General features: G+C 41.1%; 1 protein-coding gene across 6 annotated transcripts; it reads right to left on the bottom strand.

The window, feature by feature from the left end:
• Nucleotides 1-1,450: 1,450 nt before the first annotated feature.
• Nucleotides 1,451-15,611, bottom strand: prcc.S (proline rich mitotic checkpoint control factor S homeolog). 6 transcript variants are annotated; one of them, XM_018233468.2, is made up of 7 exons: nt 14,071-15,604; nt 12,298-12,345; nt 8,650-9,225; nt 6,424-6,507; nt 4,643-4,786; nt 3,244-3,309; nt 1,451-2,334 (listed from the first exon to the last, which is right to left on the bottom strand). In XM_018233468.2, exons 1-7 carry the CDS (start codon nt 15,364-15,366, stop codon nt 2,248-2,250), a joined length of 2,301 nt encoding a protein of 766 aa, XP_018088957.1. In that variant the 5' UTR covers nt 15,367-15,604; the 3' UTR covers nt 1,451-2,247. The 6 variants fall into 6 exon arrangements, 3 of the variants coding, with proteins under 3 accessions (XP_018088957.1, XP_018088959.1, XP_018088958.1); XM_018233470.2 differs by lacking the exon at nt 6,424-6,507 and having other exon boundaries at nt 14,071-15,606; XM_018233469.2 differs by lacking the exon at nt 12,298-12,345 and having other exon boundaries at nt 14,071-15,605.
• Nucleotides 15,612-21,982: the final 6,371 nt, after the last annotated feature.

Below are 21,982 nucleotides of genomic sequence, written 5' to 3'. Positions count from 1 at the left end.
TTATAAGTCACGAGGAGTTCCATGACTATATAAAAATACGAGGCGTAAGGCCTTTTATACAGGTCATGGAACTCCGAGGTGACTTCTAATAACCTCATATTTTCCAACAAGGGCTACTTTATTTATTATATTACACACGTTTTAGGAGTCGTGTGACAAAAATTACATCACTACTCACCGTTTATAACTGATGACATCACTAGTCACTGTTTATAAGGATATAATTTACAGGATATTCATGGCTTTTGTGTATTATACATATATACATATATATATGTACAGTTTACGCTATTTACAAATATAACACCACACAATATAGAATAATGTGCGAATTTCACTAGCTTGGTTAAAATAGTGGGAGAATGAATCCATGTTCAGTAGGGATGCACCGAATACAGGATTCGGTTCGGGAGTCAGCTTTTTTTTCAGATTCGGCCGAATCCTTGTGCCTGGCCGAACCAAATCCGAATATGTAAATTGGGGGGGGGGGGGGTATAGGGAAATCACGTTACTTTTCATCACAAAAGAAGAATTTTGTCCACGTATTCCTTTCTTGCCCCTAATTTGCATATGCAAATTATTAATTAGCATATGCAAATTATTAATTAGCATATGCAAATTATTAATTAGCATATGCTAATTAATAATTAGCATCTGCAAATTAGGATTTGGATTCGGTACGGTATTCAGACGAATCTTTCACCGAGGATTTGGCCAATTCCTAAATAGTGGATTCGGTGCATCCCTAATGTTCAGTTTGTATTCGCCTCTTCTGAGCAATCTAGTGAGTAGCAGGCTTCTATGGCAGCAACGTGGGTTAAATTTAGTTGCACAGACGCAGAGTAAAGAGAATAGGTCCGAAGGGACACAAAACAAGCAGGTCAGCATCCCATTGCCCTTTGCAGTCTGTTTCATACAATCTGATTGTTCACCTTTTAGATAACTGTTAGTATGATGTAGAGAGGGATATTCTGAAACAATTTGCAATTGGTTTTATTTTTTATTATTTAAGGTTTTTTGTTATTTAGCTTTTTAATCAGCAAGTTTTTTGAGTTACTTAGCTTTTTATTCAGCAGCTCTTCAATTTGCAGTTTCAGCCATCTGGTTGCTAGGGTTCAAATTACCCAGCAACCATGCATTGATTTGAATCAGAGACTGGAATATGAATAGGAGAGGGACTGAATAGAAAGATGAGTAATAAAAAGTAGCGATAACAATAAATGTAGCCTTACAGAGCATTTGTTTTTTGTTTGATGGGGTCAGTGACCCTCATTTAAAAGCTGGAAGGAGTCCGCAGAAAAAGGAACATAATAAAAAAAAAACCTATAAAATAAATAATGAAGACCAGCTGAAAAGTTGCTTAGAATTAGCCATTCTATAACATACTATAAGTTAACTTCAAGGTGAACCACCCCTTTATTGGACACCCCTGAAAGAATTAGTCACGGGGTGGGAAGTTTCCCTTTAATCCTGATGCTACCAATAGCAATTACATTTACAAATTACTAAAACGACTTAGAACACTTTGGATGACGTTGTCCTTTAAACGAATGCTTAAATTCCTACTCTTTGACAAAGAATGGCTTCCTGCTCAGTTCTTCGTGCATTACTCACTTCCTGCACATTTTATTCAGCAGCTCTCCAGTTTGCAGTTTCAGCAATCTAGTTGCCAGGGTCCAAATTACCCTAGCAACCATGCATTGATTTAAATAAGTGACTGGAATATGAATCGGAGTGGGGCTGAATAGAAAGATGAGTGATAAAGAACAATAATAATACATTTGTAGCCTCGCAGAGCATTTGCTTTTTGGAAGGGGTCAGCGACGCCCATTTGAAAGCTGCAAAGAGTCGGATGAAAAAAAAACAAATAACTATAGAAAAATAAATAATGGAAACCAACTGAAAAGTTGCTTAGAACTGGCCGTTCTAGAAAATACTAAAAGTCACCTTAAAGGTGAACCACCCCTTTAACTTCTCCCACAGCAGTTAAAAAACAGACAATACTGCACAGATTCTGGCAGAGCAAAAGTTAAACTGCATTATGGCCCACCAATCCCAGCGAGAGTAGTAATCGTCAAATAAGCCCTTTCACTGCTCCAGTCTTAACTGCGAAACCTCTTGGACGGGACAAGCCAGCAGAGTGTGGTGTCATGGGACTGTCAGCACTAGTTCACGACAGTACAGTCTTGCTTTCTGACCTCTCGCATATGGCCATTTTGTTTAATTCAAACCGGCCATATTAGTATTTCAAAAGCCATATTTTGCTTGTGTCTGTCGTCGGCTCAACTTGTTGTCTGACCAACTGTTCTTCAGCTCTAGCTCCCTCTCCTTAGCCTGTAAAAGGTAAGGGAAACATTTTAACATACTCAGAACAATTAACCTGTAACTACAAAAAAACGGGAACTATTGCAAAAATGAAAATTGTATTAGCTTCAGCATTCTGACATAAGACTTCTTTTTTTTTTAAATACAATCAATTAAATATTCTGTAGTGTTTCTGAAATAATCAAGTTTATCTTCACTATTCCTCTCTCAGCATCTGTTTCTCTTCATTCTCTCTTCATGCAGCAGTTGGGTGTCAGATATTCACTGACAGTTAGATCCAATATATCTTATAGGGGGGCTCCTTTCCTAGCAGATATATTAGAGCTCACTCTATTAAAATCACCAGACATCAGGGGGTAAATTTATCAAAGAGTGAAGTTCCACCACTAGAGTGAAATTCTGCAGCTCTCAATTCATTTCTATGGGATTTTGAAAGGCGTATTTATCGATGGGTGGAAGTGAAAGTTCACCCTTTGATGAATACGCCTTTAAAAATCCCATAGAAATGAATGGGGCATTTCACTCTAGTTGCGGAACTTCACTATTAACTTCACTCTTTGATAAATATACCCCCCATGTCTCTCTACATGCAGAATTTGTGCAAAAGGCAGTTATTTTGTTACATTTTGTTTGTACTGGAATCAGTTATTAGAGTGAGCTCTAATTCTTCTGCTAGGAAAGGAGCCCCCCTATAAGATATATTGGATCTAACTGTCAATGAATATCTGACAACCAACTGCTGCATGAAGAGAGAATGAAGAGAAACAGATGCCGAAAGAGGAATAGTGAAGATAAACTTGATTATATTTAGAATGTTTCTTATTTCAGTATGATGAAATTTTCATTTTTCTCATCCACTAATTTTCATTTTTGTGATAGTTCCATTTAAAGTTAAAAAAAAAAAAACCTGGCACTCACCTGGTGGATGAGGTATGTGATCTGGTGCTTTCTTCTTTGTTGCCCTGTTGGCTGCTCTCCTTTCCGCTGCATGTACAAACAGAAACGCTCAAATAAGAGAATGGTTTATAGACCAAAATACAAAGGGCAAGGAAATCCTAAGCAAAGCCATTGGCCATTGTGTAAGGGCGTGGTGTGTGTGGTCTGTTTAAGTTTTACTTTTATTTTATGCTTGAATACAGCTGTGGGGTAGACTAAAGGCTGCCATACACAGGGAGATCCTCTTGTTTGGATAAACAAGAGGATCTCTCCCCGATATGCTCACATTGAGGTGGGCGAAATCGGACGATCCGATCATGGGCCCTTTACAATACAGTCCAAACAAGTGGACGGATCGCAGGGCCGCATCAACTGTCAGATGCCCCTGCGATCCAACGGGATTTTTGTCCTGCCCAATCGAGATCTGATCGACTTTCGGCCAGATAACGATCGGGGAAGCCCGTCGAATGGCCCCACTCTGTCGGCAGCTTTTATCGGGGGTCTTTAGGGTGCACTGAGCATTGGCTGGGGATGACCAATCTTAAAAGGGGTGGTTCACCTTCAACACTTTTTTCAGTTCAGTTGGTTTCACCAGAAATAAAGCCTTTCTCCAATTACTTTCTATTTTCTATGAGTGACTATTCTTCTAATAGTGGAGTGTCAAGTCAGATTTTTTTTAATTGATACATTTAGTTGATACATTTCTTATCTTTGTCCCTGCAGAGCAGAAACCCTGAGTTCCATTAAAGGGGTGGTTCACCTTTAAAATAACTTTTTTTTATGTTAACCAACTTTTCAATTGGTTTTCATTATTTATTTTTTATAGTTTGAGTTTATAACAAATGAAAGTTTCCAATAACAGGACATTACCATGGACGGAACAACAGAAGTCCATTCTTTGCCTTCACTCCTTTAGTACATAAACAATAGGGATGCACCGAATCCAGGATTCGGTTCGGGATTCGGCCAGGATTCAACCTTTTTCAGCAGTATTCAGTTTCGGCCGAATCCTTCTGCCTGGTCAACCCAAATCCTAATCCTAATTTGCATATGCAGAATAGAAATTGCGTGATTTTTTTGTTACAAAAAAGGAAATAAAAAAATGTTTTCCCCTTCCCATCCCTAATTTTCATATGCAAATTAGGATTCTGATTTTCGGTATTCGGCCGAATCTTTCGCAAAGGATTTGGGGGTTCGGCCGAATCGAAAATAGTGGATCCGGTGCATCCCTAATAAACAAAGATAGTCAAAAAAAAGAGTCCACGCAACTCCTACTAGTCCCCCAAGGCTACATTTTTATGTGAAGACACTGCTTTCAGTATGTAATACCAAAAAACAAAGAAAACATAATAGATAGAACATATGCACACAGGGGAGTTACCTTACTGAAAGACTTCATCGTCTTCTCTTCTGTCAACGATTTTGTCATCCACTGCTGGTTCCCACTTAGTTGATCATCCCCTTTAATCTCCACAAAGTTAATTTCCTCTCGGCCTTGGTTCCGTTTCCCTTGCAGGCGTTTAAACTTTAAAAACAAGAGGTAAAAGATTAAATGTGGAGGGGGGAACACGTTTATAGAATCAAGATTTAAAGGATAAGTAAACCTTTAAAATAAGTAAAAATGTTGAGAGTGCCACTCTAAGCACTTTTGTAATGTACATTCATTATTTATTTTGTTTTCATTCCAAGATATTAAGGGAAACATGTGCTGTTAATATGAATGAATTTTGTTACAACAGCGCCACCTGCTGGTCAGTTTCCCACCAGTCTGACCACCAAGTAGTCAAGGAAGTTGTCAGGAGAAAGAAAGAGGCTGCTCTGATGTTCTTCTGCTTAGGAAAGATTTGAGAGAGGTTTCTAATTTGCGTCTAAACCAATTGGAGTGAAGGTGGGAGAGATTGAAGGTATTTATTGATTGTGTCACTAATGTTGGGTATACAGCTCGAAACATGTTGTGTGTTGGTGAATAAAGGCACGTTTGCAGCAGTTTTGCTCCTAATGGTATCTTTACCTACACCTACTTATTGAATTACTGAACATGGAACCTAAGCTTGGACTCTGGGCTGGCAGCCCTCGTTGCTAATAAAAAAAACTTGACCAGCAAAATTTAGTTCAATGGACAAGGAAACTTGTGTATACATCATATGTCCCCTGCAGCAGCCCCTTCCAAACTCCACTACCCACCCCTCCACCCAATAGGAGTGCGCGGAACCAATATGTTAAACCTGAATCGCGACCCGCATACTTGGACGCTCTACCTGACCCGACCCACAAGTAACTTACACGCAACCCGATCTGCTGACCATCAAGAAACCGTAAGTGCTGTCATTGTAAACCTGAAGTGACATCATTGGAAGTTGGCGTGATCAGAAAAAAAGGAGTAAACCAGGAAGTGCTGTCATTGTAAACCGGAAGTGACATCATTGGAAGTTGGCGTGATCAGGGGGAAAAAAAGTAAAACAGGAAGCGCCGTCATTGTAAACCGGAAGTGACATCATTGGAAGTTGGCGTGATCAGAAAAAAAGGAGTAAAACAGGAAGCGCTGTCATTGTAAACCGGAAGTGACATCATTGGAAGTTGCCGTGATCAGGGGGGAAAAAGTAAAACAGGAAGTGCTCTCATTGTAAACCGAAAGTGACATCATTGGAACTAGGGGTGATCAGAAAAAAAGGAGTAAAAGTCGTTATTGAGAAGATCCGCGACCGAACCGCAACCCGAAAACCCGGAGAACCGCCGACCCACGTCAAAACCCACTCCCGAAACTTCTGCCGGCAACCCGCAGGGTACCGCAGGTTTTTGCAGGTAACCCGCGGGTACCCGACCCGCTGCAGGACTCTAGCACCGATTGCCTGTTTCTTTTAATAAAGGTAATAAGAGTAATATGGTACTAGTAGGGGTTGGTGGCCACCATGTCCGGCTGCTGACCAAGAGCATGTACAATTGAAGGAAGGACCAGATCCATCTTCAAATCTGCTCCAAGAATCCAGAACTAGTTACGTCAAGTGATACAAAATGCCAGTTGCCAACCCGGCTGGGCTATTCTTCCTTTCATAATTAGGCACGGGCTAATTTGGGGCATACTCTTCTACTATTTAATATAAAATAATGTAATTTCACTTTATTGTCATCCATTACAAAATAAAGATTCATTTTAAATCTTACAGCTTCATCATCCATGATGGAATCCTCTGCGGCAGTTGTAGGAGACGAATCAGATTCTTGATAGTAGCCACTGCTGTAATAATCCTGAGACAAACCAAAAGGAGAATAAATGTTGAAGCTGAATGGATACAACTTCAGTTCAAAATATGCGCCTTGACTCTTCAAAACTGTTATTCTAAGGCCTCAAATGCCCTAAAAAGAACTGAATGGCCTTCCTATATATCTTTCAGACAGGATATCAAGGACATTAATCATAAGACTAAAATATTAGTAGTCACCCTGGAGTTATAAGACCTGCATAATAAAACTTGGCTTGTGGTCTCTTGCTTTTATTTGGTAACGTAACAACTTGGTGAGGTTCATTTATCAACACTGGACAAATCTGCACCTGAGCAGTAACACATAGCAACCAATAGCTGGCTACCTTTTTTTCAGCCTGTTGCCAGTAGAACAGCGAAAGCAAATTTGGTTGCTATAGGTTACTGCTCAGGGGAAATTTTGTTGTGGTGATAAAAGAGCCCCAGCGTGTCTTTACGGTTCCTAATAATGTATAGTAATGAATACTGTAAAAGTAACATACAGAATTTTAAAGGGGATCGCGAAAATGAAAATTTAATACAGGTATAGGATCCCTTATACGGAAACCTGATATCCAGAAAGCTCTGAATTACGGAATGGCCATCTCCCATAGACTCCATTTTATCCAAATAATCCAAATGTTTAAAAATGATTTCCTTTTTCTCTGCAATAATAAAACAGTAACTTGTACTTGATCCCAACTAAGATATAATTAATCCTTATTGGAAGCAACACCAGCCTATTGGATTTATTTAATGTTTAAATGAATTTCTAATAGATTTAAGGCATGAAGACCCAAATTACGGAAAGATCTGTTATCCGGAAAACCCCAGGTCCCGAGCATTCTGGATAACAGGTCCCATACCTGTATAAGCTTCAGCATACTGAAATAAGAAACTTTCTAAATACAATCAATAAATAATTCTGTACCATTTCTGAAATAATCAAGTTTATCTTCACTCTCCCTCTCTCAGCATCTGTTTCTCTTTATTCTGTCTTCATGCAGCAGTTGGGTGTCAGATATTTATTGACAGTTAGATCCAATATATCTTATAGGGGGCTTCTTTTGCCTAAAAGATGTATTAGAGCTCACTCAAATAATTGATTCCAGTACAAACAAAATGTAACAAAATAACTGCCTTTTGCACAAATCCTGCATGTAGAGAGACATGATGTCTGGTGAGTTTAATAGAGTGAGCTCTAATACATCCGCTAGGAAAGGAGCCCCCCTATAAGATATATTGGATCTAACTGTACAATTCTCTCACCTGTGTGGAGCTTTCCCAGTCGGTTCCAGACAATTACGAGTCCAATTCCTTTTCCCTGGCAATGGAACTTCTTCACAACCTCATAAATATGGATTCCTTGGACACGTTGTATTTGGATGGATAAAAACATCTTTATTCATTAATAAATATAATTTGCATGTCAGCTCCGACTCAGCTCATTAATTCATAACTACTGACACATTTTTTTCACAATACACAACTTTATAGCTATCCACAACCATTAACAATTTTTCTCGATTGAACCTTAAAGGGATAATCCCTCAATTCTATATTACCATGTTAATGGTGTCATTATTAAAAAAAACTTATTTTAACAAAAACTATAAACAAAGGTGTAACAATGCATACCATCAATTTATAAGAATTTTCTTTACAGTGATATATCCCATTACCTTTAATATATTAGGATATAACAAAGAAGTTTTTATCCATCCGAATAGAACGTGTCCAAGGAATCCGTATTTATGATGTTGTGGATCTAACTGTCAATGAATATCTGACACCCAAATCCTGCATGAAGAGAGAATGAAGAGAAACAGATACTGAGAGAGGAATAGTGAAGATAAACTTGATTATTTCAGAAACAATGCAGAATTTTTAATTGATTAGATTTAGAAAGTTTCTTATTTCAGTATGAGCTGAAGCTTATATTAAATTTTCACGATAGTTACCCTTTAACAGTCAACAATCCCCCCTTACTAGGGTTGCACAATATCCGCTCTTTTGGGATTTGGTTGAATTCCGAATCCTTCATGAAAGATATAGCGGAATACCAAACTGAATGCAAACCTTGATTTGCATATAGGCTTTACTTAGGAAACTAAGAACCATTATCAACACACACAGTAGCTGTTGTTACCTGGTAATAACCTGATGCAGAGGTATCGGGATACTCGGGATACTGTCTGTATGGCTGGCTAGTGAAAGCTTCTGTAGTTGGGGCACCCCCTTGGTGGTTGTCAATTGATCCTGCTGCAGTCTTAAAGTCTAGGGGTGCATTAGCTGCATCATTTTGCAACTCCACAGGCTCAACTCCAGGGGGTGCAATTTCATCAACAGTAGGGCCAGGGTATTGAGAGCTGTCACTCATCATGGCAGGGGTCTCCTTGATGTCCGACAGTGAGAAGAAATTGCCATGTTGGAGATCCTCATCAATCTCCTCATCTTCTTCCTGCGTGATTTGCTTGGTGACCTGCAGGGCGGCATTCTTAGCTGCAGCTTTGATGGCCGACGGAGAGGGCGTGTTAGAGACTTCGGGTTTTGAAGACAGTTTCGGTTTGGTTAGAGATGTGGTTTTGGGGTGCTTTAGATCACTGGCTAAATCGGAGGCTTTCTTTGTAAAGTTGTACGGAAGGGGCTGTTGCTTTGAATCGGAGCCGGAAGCATTTTTCGGCTGAGGCAGGAACGCGGATAAGCCGTAGCCCTCTCTAGATCCCTGATATGAGCATTCATCCAAAATGGAAAGGTCATCATTAGTCGCATATTACATTGCTTAAAGGAACAGTTCAGTGTAAAAAAAAAAAAATAATAGGTAAATAGATAGGCTGTGCAAAATAAAAAATGTATCTAATATAGTTAGTTAGACAAAAATGTAATGTATAAAGGCTGGAGTGAGTGGATGTGTAACATAATAGCCAGAACACTACTTCCTGCTTTTCAGTGGCAGTAAATCTAAAACGTTTCTATTTGTTAATCCTACTGTGTCAAATATTTCCTTTCTGTTTAAGCCTGAGACATTGTGTAACATGCAGAGAAATGGGGGTGATTGTTTATACAGAGATCATTCTCTCTCCCGATTAAAGTTAAAAACAATGGTTTCATAATTTAGTAGGTATGCAAAAAGATGGAAAGGCAGCACTCCGGTTAAAAAAAGAGAAGGGGGTTTATTGCAACAGGTCACAAACCAACATCACCTGACGCGTTTCGGGAGCAATTCCCTTAATCACTAACCGGAGTGCTGCCTTTCCATCTTTTTGCATATCTGATTACAGTGGGAACGCTGGTCGCTGAGCACCTGGTACATCAAAATGCAGCTGAACTAAATTGAACATACAGGGGGTGAGTCTAGAGCTGCTAAAATCCTTTATCTACTTTCATAATTTAGTAGGGATGCACCGAACTTCCAATTCCTTCCCGAAAGAGTACCGAACCTAATCCTAATTTGCATATGCAAATCAGAATCCTAATTTGCATATGCAAATTAGGGGTGGCAAGGGGGAAACATGTTTCACTTTCTTGTTTTGTGACAAAAAGTCACGTGATTTCCCTCCCGCCCCTAATTTGCAATTGATTTTCATTTTTTTTTTTTATTATTTGTGTTATTTAAAGGGGACCTGTCAGCCCGACATAAAAAGCTGTATCATAAAAGTCCTTTTCAAATTAAACATGAAATCCAAATTATTTTTTTTTATTAAAGGAGAAGGAAACAACGGTGGCGCATGCGTGTGCCCTATTTGGACGGATTTCTGGACATCAGACAGGGTATGCTGAAACATACATGTTTATTCTTTTTACAAAAACTATTGCAGCAAAAAGATTAAGGGAAAAACTAATGAGGGAATTCTTGGGGTTAAACATATATACACTCTTCTTTGGCAACACTTAGAGCTTAGGTTGATTTTTGACTTTCCTTCTCCTTTAAAGCATTCATAGCTGTTGTAAATGCATTTAAAAATCTCAGCTGTCAATCAAATATTGTTTGCCCCTCCTCTATGCTTTAGGCAATTACTTTCACTTTCCATTCAGCACTTCCTACATGTCACTGCTCTCCCCACATTCCCCCAGTTCTCTTCACCATTTAATTGAGTGACCAGGACATGGGGATGGACATCAGGTCCCACATTCTGGTGCACAAACAAGATTCTGATACAAGGCTCCTGCCTGCTTGCTATAATCATGAATTCAGAGACTGAACTAAACAAGATTCAAATAATTTATATAGTTTAATTAAAGTTTATTCTGCTTGACTAATGTCATAAAATAGTATTTGGAATATTTTTTTGGGGAGGGCGACAGGTCTTCAGTTTGCTTTTTCAGCAATCTGGTTGCTAGGGTCCAAAATACCCGAGCAACAATGCATAGATTCGAGTAAGAGATGGAATAGAAATAGGAGAATAGAAAGATGAGTAATACAAAGTAGCAATAACAATACATTTGTAGCCTTACAGAGCATTTGTTTTTAGATGAGGTCAGAGACCCTCATTTGAAAGCTGGAAAGAGTCAGAAGAGTAAGGCAAATAATTCAAAAACTACAGAAAATAAATAATGAAGACCAATTGGAAAGTTGCTTAGAATTGGTCATTCCATAGCATACTAAATGTTGATGTGAATGTGAACCACCCCTTTAAAGGGGAAGGAAACCTAGTCGGCGCAAAACCCCCACCCCCTCCCGTTTGTTGCCCACCCTCCCTCCTCCCCCCTGGCCTACCCGTCCTGCTGGGCAAATGCCCCTAACTTGTTACTTACCCTTCTGCGCAGGTCCAGTCCAGGGAGTTCACCGACGACATCTTCTTCCACACAATCTTCTTCCTGCTGTGAACGGCGTTTTGGCGCATGCGCAGTAGGATCATTTCGCTGGTACGGATCTACTGCGCATGCGCCAAAAGTCACGCGCATGCGCAGTAGATCGTACCGGCGAAATGATCCTACTGCGCATGCGCCGTTCACAGCAGGAAGAAGATTGCGTGGAAGAAGATGTCGTCGGTGAACTCCCTAGACTGGACCTGCGCAGAAGGGTAAGTAACAAGTTAGGGGCATTTGCCCAGCGGGACGGGTAGGCCAGGGGGGAGGAGGGAGGGTGGGCAACAAACGGGAGGGGGGGTGGGGGGTTTTCGCCGGCTAGGTTTCCTTCCCCTTTAAGCTAGCCATGCACATACAAAAAAAACAGTATCATACAAGTATTGGTTCTGGATGCATTGACACATGAGTAAAGTCCCCCCATACACGGGCCGATAAAAGCTGCCGACAGACCGAGTCAGCAGCTTATTGGCCCGTGTGTGGAGCCATTCGACTGGCTTCCCTGATTGATATATGGCCGAAAGTCGAGCAGATCTCCATTGGGCAGGTTAAAACATCCCTTCAGATCGTGGCTGCATCTGTGCGTCTATGCGGTCCTGCGATCCAACCACCCGTTTCAGATCCATTATGATTCGATCTTTAGGCCCTAGGGCCCATGATCGTATTAGCCGCGTTATCGGGGACAGATCAGCTCATTTGGCGACATCGACAAAAGAGCGGATCTCTATTAAGTGAAAAGGGGACCCCATACTGTATGCTGAAATGTATGGCTGCCTTTAGACAATTCAGTCCCACTGCCAATGAATTGATGTTAAACTCAATATCTCGCTGGTAAAAACAGAAAGAGAGAATTGTGACAAGAATGAGGCCATTAACAGTCTATTAGGGATTCTGTACACTGACATGATTGGTATAAGGTTTACTCACTCAGTCAATATACCAAGCAGTTCAATATACCCATCAGCACTGCCTCGGGGAAACAAGATCATACCTGGACCACCGCTTTCTTTCTCACTGGTTCATCTTCCTCCGAATCAGATTAAAAAAAGAAAAGAAACAAAAAATCAACTCACTGCACTCACAAGAAACATTAAAGGGGATTGTTCACCTGCCAAACACTTTTTTTCAGTTCAGTTGTTTTCATAAATAAAGACTTTTTTCAGTTGCTTTCCATCGTTTATTTTTTTACCGGTTTCCCAAAAATCAAAGGTATGATTAACTTTTAGCATGTTATAGAATGGCAAATTCTAAGCAACTTTTCAATTGCTCTTCATTATTTCTATTTTGATGGTTTTGGGGTTATTTGCCTTCTTCTTCTGACTCTTTCCAGTTTCCAAATGGGGGTCACTGACCCCATCCAAAAACAAATGCTCTGTAAAGCTACAAATATATTGTTATTGCTACTTTTTATTACTCATCTTTCTATTGAAGATAGTGATGTGCGGGCCAGCCCAGTAACCATGGGACACGCGGGTCAGGTGGGTTCGGGCCGACCTCACGCCCCTCTTTCCTGATTCCGACTTCCGGGTTGAACTTTTATAGCTTTGCGCCCCACCCTTTTGTGACGTCATTGGCAGGGCACCCCGAAGTCGGGCTCCGACGGGCACAGGTAGAAGGAGGGCGAGTTGCAGGCAAAACCCCGACCCGCACAAGACTCTCCTATTCATATTCCAATCTCTTATTCAAATATATGCATGGTTGCTAGGATAATTTGGACCCTAGCAACCAGATTGCTGAAACTGCAAACTCAAGACCTAAAGAACTCAAAAACCACAAATAATAAAAACCAATTGCAAATTGTCTCAGAATATCAGTCCCTACATCATACTAACAGTTAAAGAAACTAACCCATGAACAACCCGTTTAAGGTGAACAACCCGTTTAAGGTTAAAGTTGAATGTTCGTGTCTCTGGTGTTTTAAGTCTGGCAGCTCAGTAATTCAGATACAATTAGTTGATATATTTCTCAGCAGCATCTATGGAGTATCAGCAACTATTATATAAATTCTAACAGCTGCCATTAAGGGCAGAGACAGACGCTCAGATTCGGGGAGATTTAGTCGCCCATCGATAAATCTCCTCTTTTCATGGCGACTAATCTTCCCAAACTGTCTCCCGCAGGCTAGAATCTAAATCGACTGCGGGATGACACTTGAATTGATTCGATTTCCGAAGTTGCCAGAAGTTTCCTTCGGAAAACGAAGTGCAACGATTGCCATCTCGCCGGCGATTTACATTCTAGGCAGTTCGGGGAGACTAGTCGCCATGAAGAAGAGGAGATTTATCACTGGGCGACCAATCTCCCCGAATCTGAGTGTCTGTCTCTGCCCTTAAATTAAACTCAGGAATTCTGCTCAGCAGGCACAAAGATAACAAATGTATGAACTAAATGTATCAATTTAGAACAGATTACATGGTCGGCGACCCCACTCCCATATTTGCTTTAGAAAGTGAAACATGACACTTTACACTTCAATATTACAAAAACGGTCACAAATAGAAAGTGGTTGGGAAAAGTCTATTTCTGGTGAATTGTCTGAAACCAACTGAACTGAAAAAAGTGTTGGAAGGTGAACAACCTGTTTAATATTGTTTTGCCGAGCTGTATATAGAGCTAGGACACCTATGATAGATAGAGGGGTCGACAAAATCACTAATGATCACAAAGATGAGTTGGTATGACCCATATGCATACATTAGATTATACAGCGCTATTCAGCCCCCATTGTACAGACTATGGTAAATCCATGGTACGTGATACTCACCCCTGCTCCGTGCACTTCAGGGACAGTGATTTTCACCGGCTCTGTTCTCTTCTTTGGTTTGGGAATTGCTACATTTTCTATAGACGCCGGAGGCAGGTTCACATTGTAGGCAGGTGTTGGGAGAGGAATCCGATGGTCAATTGCGCTTGCGGAGGTAGGACTTAGCTGTGGAGGAGGGATATTTAACACCTGGCCACTCTGAGGGAGATTTAGTCCATGAGCTGGAGGGGGGTTCATGCCAGGATTTGGTGGTGGAAAACTGAGCCCAGAACCACCTTGCGGCGGAGGCAAATTCATTGCAGACGTACCCGGGGGAGGAGGCTGGTGCATTACGCCTGGACTTGCTGGTGAAGGTTGGTTCATTCCAGTAGCACTTTGAGGACACACTCCATGTGGCGGAGGCAGACTCATTCCTGGACTACTTTGTGGGGGAGGCAGATTCATGCGTGTTCCCATTTCGTGGCGTGGCAGATTCAAGCCTGTGCTACTGTGTGGGGGCGGGAGATTCATACCTGTGCTTTTCTGCAGGGGTGGGAGATTCATGCCTGTACCACTCTGTGGGGGTGGGAGATTAATGACTGAACCACTCTGCGGGGGTGGGAGATTCATACCTGTGCCATTCTGCGTGGGTGGGAGATTCATAACTGTGCCACTCTGCGGGGGTGGGTGATTTATACCTGGGCCACTCTGCAGGGGTGGGTGATTCATGCCTGGGCCACTCTGCAGGGGAGGTAACTTCAGCCCATTCCCTCCTTGAGGATGAGGCAAATTTAGGCCATGATTTCCCTGTGGGGGAGGCAAATTAAGTCCTGGCCCACCCTGAAGTGGCCCATGGGCTCTTTGAGGAGGAGGAAGAGGCAAGTTCATTGCTGACCCCCCTGTGGGCGGAGGAAGGTGGTGGGGCCCATGCTGTGGAGGAGGCAGGTTAAGGCCAGGGGGTGGGAAGTTGACATGACTGGGGGTGGGGCCCTGGGGCCCATAACCCACGTGGGAATAAACAGAGGGGCCCTGGCTGTTACTGTAGCCGCCATAGCCCTGAGCAGAGGGGTAAGTGGGAGGCCCAGCGCCATATCCCCCATGTCCGTAATACCCAGGAGGCCGGTAACCGAGCCCTGGTGGCGGCCCACAGTATCCCGGGCCGTTTTGCTGCTGTTCTCCCTCACACTGAGGCGGATAAGACCCAGAATAATCTGCTGCAGGCTCTGCCTCTTGCTCCTCTGCGTTCACCTCGGACTCCGGAGCCGCCTCGCTGTCAGAGCTGCTCTCGTCACTGCTAGCATAGGCCACGAGAGACATGGCGGCGCCTGAGTTCCAATGCTGGGCCGCCCTCTCCGCTCCAGCACCAGCCACACTCACTACCGCCGCCAAAGCCTCCTTCTCCTCCTCACGGGCCTCAAGCGTGATGTCGCCCCCAAACAAACTACATCTCCCGGGAGGCACCGCGAATAGTAGTCAATTGCCGCGTAAGCGATCATCCAACACGGGGCATTGTGGGGATTGTAGTTTTTTTTGTATATAAACATCTCCTTACCTGAGATTAGTTTCCCTGTAACACTGTTGTGTCTGTCATGGCTGCAGCTCCATATCTTAAACTTACAAGATTTATTGGTTCATATTTTCCCTCAAATCATTAAGAATAACAAAAAGGTCTTAGGGAAAAGACCTTTCTTGCGAAAGAAATGTACTTCTCAGGGTTGCCACTTGCCAGGTTGGCGATTTTCCATCCAAATTGGGCTACTAATTTTGGGTCAGGCCACACAGGGCATTTTGGGGAGATCTGGTTGCCTGGCAACCAATCACCTCATTTTTGCGGCGACCAATCTCCCTAAACGCCTTCCCTGACCGCGCCGGCTAAAATTAAAAAAACGCAGGCGCTAATCACAAGCAGCGATTCGTTTTCCGAAGTCGCCTGATGTTTCCTCGTGAGGCAACTTCGGAAAACGAATCGGCGCATGTGATTAGGACCGGGTTTTTTTTTCCATTTTAGCCGGCGCAGAGTCAGGGAAGGCGTTTGGGGAGATTGGTCGTCGCAAATACGAGGCGATTAGTTGCCAGATGACCAAATCTCCCTAAAACGCCATGTGTGGCCTGACCCTTAAAGCCCAGGCGGGTTTTGAAAGTACAAACTTGCCATGGTACGGATTTGGGCTATTTTATGGGACCAGCCAAAGTTTTTTCTTGCCAGGTCTAATTTTCAAAACTAGCCCAAAACTAGCCGAGAGGAACTTCAACAGTAGCTCAAAAATAGCACAATTTGTGCAGTGAAAAAAAGTCTGAAAAATAAATGAATATATGTGAAAATACACCATTTTCAAATTTTCACTGTTTCCTAAATTTTCACCAGGGGCGTAAGTACAGAGGGGGGCCCAGGAGGTACAGGGACCCCATGAGACCCTAATTCATATACAATTTTAATAAATATTTCCAAAATGTTGGGAGGTATAGTAATGTAGTTTTTATTTAACAATTTGGCAACTGCCAAGTTTAATGTAAGACTACAATACCCAGCATGCAATGGGACTGACTTGTGTAAAAGTCAGGCGTTACCAGATTTTGGGCTATGTACCATAAATGATTTTTTAGAATTTTTTTCACTTCACAAATTGTGCTGTTTTTGGGCTACTGTTGAAGTGCCTCTTGACTAGTTTTGGGCTGGTTTTGCAGCTGATTTTGAAAATTAGACCTGGCAACACAAAGTCATTGTAAGAAGATTCTCATGAGGGAAATTTGGAAAATCCCAACCACAAAAGCACCTTTAAAAGAACTCACAACACTTAAAAACTGAAATATTCTTTGTCTAAACGAAACTTTAGCTAATGGCTAGAGCTTTTGCACTTAGAGAAAAATTACACTTTTATTTGAGTTCAAACAAGGAAAATAAATCAACCTCAACTAAATATCTGCCCTTTAGTTGCCAACGTAAGAAAGGAATAATTCCACTGACAATTTTGCTCACCCACTGAGGATACTAGTCCAGTAAACAGAATTTCCACATGACCAGTATTATACCAATCTGTCTAATTTTGACTTGAGCGAGAATTTTTTTACACGCAACTCTTGTGTCCAAATGCATTAAAGTCAATGGACATCAATATTATTTTTCCACATTGAATTTCCGCAGCAGTTTCGCAAAAACATTCGCAGTCGACGAAATGTGGAAATTAGCCTGCCCATTAGATTCACCCAAACCAATAATAATATTCTGGATAATTTGGATCTTCATACCTTGTCTGCATAAAAATAAATTAAATATTAATAAAACCCAGTTGGATTGTCTTGCCTTTGTTATTTGTTCATAATGGAGTCTCTGGGAGAAGACCTTCCCATAATATGGAGCTTTCTAGATAATGGGTTTCCAGATATCAGATCCCATACCTGTACTGGATAAATAACACATGAAGCCATGCACCAAGCCAAATTCCATATACATCATTTCAGAATTAATTTGCCCAGTTACTCTGATAAATCCAATTAAGAAATCGCTGGGGCCCGGGTCTGCATCCTCTATACAAGGGGCCTGTATAAAGTTGTTGTTGTGGGTGACCCGAGAAACGAGGGGTGATCAGTGATTTTGCACATGCTTTGGATGACATGCAGTTATGTGCAGTTTAGTTTTTACAGTTCAGTGCCCAGCTCAGCGTTTTGATTGATGTACAGCATCTTATTTTAATAGAAGGACTTTATTGAATACACATGGCAGGATCCGTGACATTTCAGGCTGCAAACAGCTTTTTATCAAGCTCACCAATCACTAGGCAGTTAATCCCTTTTATAGATAAAGACAGTGCACCATCTACTGGCACCATACTATAAAAGCTTTATACAATACTCAAAAGCAGTTCTTACAGTATCACACAATGTTACATGGTATCCTGTTAAAGGAACAATACCAAAAAACTTAAAGCGTTTTAAAGTGATGACAATATAGTATACTGTTGCCCTGCACTGGTAAAGCTGGGTGGTTGTTTCAGAAAGACTATTATAGTTTATATAAACAAACGCCTGTGTAGCCATGGGGGCAGCCATTCAAGCACAGGATACACAGTAGATACAGATAAGTACTACAATAGTTTATATAAACAAGCTGCTGTGTAGCCATGGGGGCAGCCATTCAAGCACAGGATACACAGTAGATAACAGATACGTACTACTATAGTTTATATAAACAAGCTGCTGTGCAGCCATGAGGGCAGCCATTCAAGCACAGGATACACAGTAGATAACAGATAAGTACTACTATAGTTTATATAAACAAGCTGCTGTGTAGCCATGGGGGCAGCCATTCAAGCACAGGATACACAGTAGATAACAGATAAGTACTACTATAGTTTTATGTAAACAAGCTGCTGTGTAGCCATGGGGGCAGCCATTCAAGTACAGGATACACAGTAGATAACAGATAAGTACTACTATAGTTTACATAACCAAATGTCTGTGTAGCCATGGGGGCAGCCATTCAAGCACAGGATACACAGTAGATAACAGATAAGTACTACTATAGTTAATATAAACAAGCTGCTGTGCAGCAATGAGGGCAGCCATTCAAGCACAGGATACACAGTAGATAACAGATAAGTACTACTATAGTTTTATATAAACAAGCTGCTGTGTAGCCATGGGGGCAGCCATTCAAGCACAGGATACACAGTAGATGACAGATAAGTACGACTATAGTTTTATATAAACAAGCTGCTGTGTAGCCATGGGGGCAGCCATTGAAGCCCAGTGCAACACAACAATGCATTATATTTTCATCACTTTTTGTTATCCAAAATCATAAAGTACCTGAAAAACATAAAATATTAAAAAAACAATTAAAAACTATTAAGCCTGAAAAATGGCTTGCAGTTCGTATCCCCTGTTTAAACCCTGGGGAGGGGTTAAGGTCTCTAGTTTCCTGATTCACATTGCCTCCTATCTCAGTAGTGTTTTAATCTGGTCTCCACCACGTTGCATTCTGGGAACATCATCCACAGCTGGTATTTTAGTTGTTGGACACCATGGCACATTTTCACAAAGTGGGAAGCCACTGCCCGCTCTACTTTCTTTTTTGCTGATTTGTGTTCCCCTCTCTCACAGGGTGACATGTCTGTCCTACATACAATAAGCCACAAGGGCATATATATATATATATATATACATACCGTATATAGCAAAAATAACATATATAGGAAATGTTGTTGCACAACAATTAAATTGCCAGAACATGGTCTAATTTGTTATTTTTCCTACTTTAATCCTACAATTGAATGTTAAGTTTTAGATTGTGGCATTAAAACGTTTGATCAACATGTGAACATTTGTCTTATAATGAATACAATTTAAATGTAACTGTAATTTAACTGTAATTGTAACTGTTGTAGAACCATTAAAATCAATTCATGTGTGCTTTCAAAAGGAACAGGCTCTTTGCACCCCCAGGTGCAAGCTGTACCCCCGCCAGGGCAAAATTCCACAAATCAATGACAGCAGCACTCCGTTAATATTGAAAAAGTGAAAAACTTTACTTAAAGTGCTTTAGGCAGGGGCGCTCCACCAATGAGGCGAGTTGAGCCACTCGCCTCAGGCGGCAGCACCCCCCTGGTTACCAGGGGAGGCAAAAATGCCGCTTCTGGTAACTATGAGCCGAATTTCTGGTTTTCAACCCGGAATTTCGGCTCTTCTAGTGCAGAGAGTGAAATTTTGCTCTCTGCACTAGCGACGTGCATCGCCCCGACCCCCTCCGGCGCTGAAAAGGTGAGCGACGTGAGGAGGGGTGGCAGCGGCAAAGGAAGGCTGCCTCAGGCGGCGAAAAGGCAAGGATCACCGCTGGCCTAAGGCAATGTTTTGGGCTACTCAGGCCCTTTGTTAGGTCTGAGGCTTGAGTGCGGCTGTCTTCATTGATTTGTTGTAGAACCACTGTCACTCCATGAGTGTCTGTAGAACTTTCCTGGGTGTGGTCATTTACATTTTGCTAATATCGTTCTACTCACTGAATAGTTAAATTTGAAAAGGTAAGTAAACCCAACAAAGCACACGCTATACAACTGTGAAAAACAGCTCAACCCCCAACATGACAATTTGCACAAAAAACTGCCCCCCTCACCAGCACATACCTCCCAACTGTCCCTTTTTCGGAGGGACAATCCCTCTTTTGACAGCTCAACCCGCAGTCCCTCATTTGTACTGGAAAGTCCCTCTTTTCTCTGCACTGCTTTTAGCAGAGAGCTCAGAACAGCTAACAGGTGCAAATAAGATACTTTGTAACAATTTTGAGACACAAAAACACAGTTTAGATAAGGAGAAATATTTTCAAACTTATATAACCTGCCAAATTTTGTAAAACAAACATGGTAATTAGGGGGTGTGGCCACAGAAAGGGTGTGGTCAAAAAATTGCTGCACTACATGCGGAAAATAAATTTTTGTCCCTCTTTTTACTTCCAAAATGTTGGGAGGTATGGTGACATAGATTTATGTACAGTCCCTCTTTTGACAGCTCAACCCGCAGTCCCTCAATTTTACTGAAATGTCCCTATTTTCTCTGCACTGAACAGCCAGAAAAAGAAACAAAGTTTCTAACTTAATTGGCTTTTAGCAGAGAGCCCAGAACAGCTAACAAGTGCAAATAAGATACTTTGTAACAATTTTGAGACACAAAAAAACAGTTTAGATAAGGAGAAATATTTTCAAACTTCCATAACCTGCCAAATTTTGTAAAATGAACATGGTAATTAGGGGGTGTGGCCACATGGTCAAAAGGGGCATGGTCAAAACATTTCGGTGCGATACGTGTGAAAAAAACATTTTGTTCTTCTTTTTACTTCCAAAATGTTGGGAGGTATGCAGTTTAGTTATTTATATATTCATAATATATAGTGAATAAAGTACCCCCTCTTGTAAAATATAAGGATATTATAAGTTACAGAGGAGTTACATGACCATATAAAAATACGAGGCCTTCTGTATAAATCATACTGCAGCCTTGCACAATTATAGATTAGTGGAACTCAATAGTGACATCTGATGTTCTTAAAATGCAAAATAGGTGTTGCAGTATTTCTTATATCTATATTAATATCTGTTATATGTATCTAATTGAAGTATTGCATTTAGCATGCTAATCAGGCATTGTAATTGAATGTTTGTTTTTGCACTACAGAATTATCAGTCTAGTCTACAAACTTTTTTGGTGTTTACTTGATCACATATATAATTTCTTGACTTGGAACTCCTTTTGCCATGTATTCCAAAAGCCTTTTATGCAAAAAGGCCATTTTACCTCTCTTTGTTGCTTTGGTTGAGACGTGAAAACAATTTGGTGAACTGGGTGTGAAGCATATTCATGACTCTTGGGTTGCTGGCATACCTCCCAACATTTTGGAAGTAAAAAGAGGGACAAAAATTTTTTTCCGCATGTAGTGCAGCAATTTTTTGACCACACCCCTTTCTGTGGCCACACCCTCTAATGACCATGTTTGTTTTACAAAATTTGGCAGGTTATGAAAGTTTGAAAATATTTCTCCTTATCTAAACTGTGTTTTTGTGTCTCAAAATTGTTACAAAGTATCTTATTTGCACCTGTTAGCTGTTCTGGGCTCTCTGCTAAAAGCCAATTAAGTGAGAAACTTTGTTTCTTTTTCTGGCTGTTCAGTGCAGAGAAAAGAGGGACTTTCCAGTACAAATGAGGGACTGCGGGTTGAGCTGTCAAAAGATGGGCTGGTCCCTCCGAAAAAGGGACAGTTGGGAGGTATGCAGTATGATTTATACAGAAGGCCTTGTATTTTTATATGGTCATGTAACTCCTCTGTAACTTATAATATCCTTATATTTTACAAGAGGGGGTACTTTATTCACTATATATTATGAATATATAAATAACTAAACTGTACATAAATCTATGTCACTGTACAATCCAGTACCATAATAAAGCT

Source organism: Xenopus laevis, chromosome 8S (assembly GCF_017654675.1).
Source record: "Xenopus laevis strain J_2021 chromosome 8S, Xenopus_laevis_v10.1, whole genome shotgun sequence".
NCBI classification, from domain to species: Eukaryota; Metazoa; Chordata; class Amphibia; order Anura; family Pipidae; genus Xenopus; species Xenopus laevis.
This window is presented reverse-complemented; position numbering and strand designations above follow the sequence as displayed.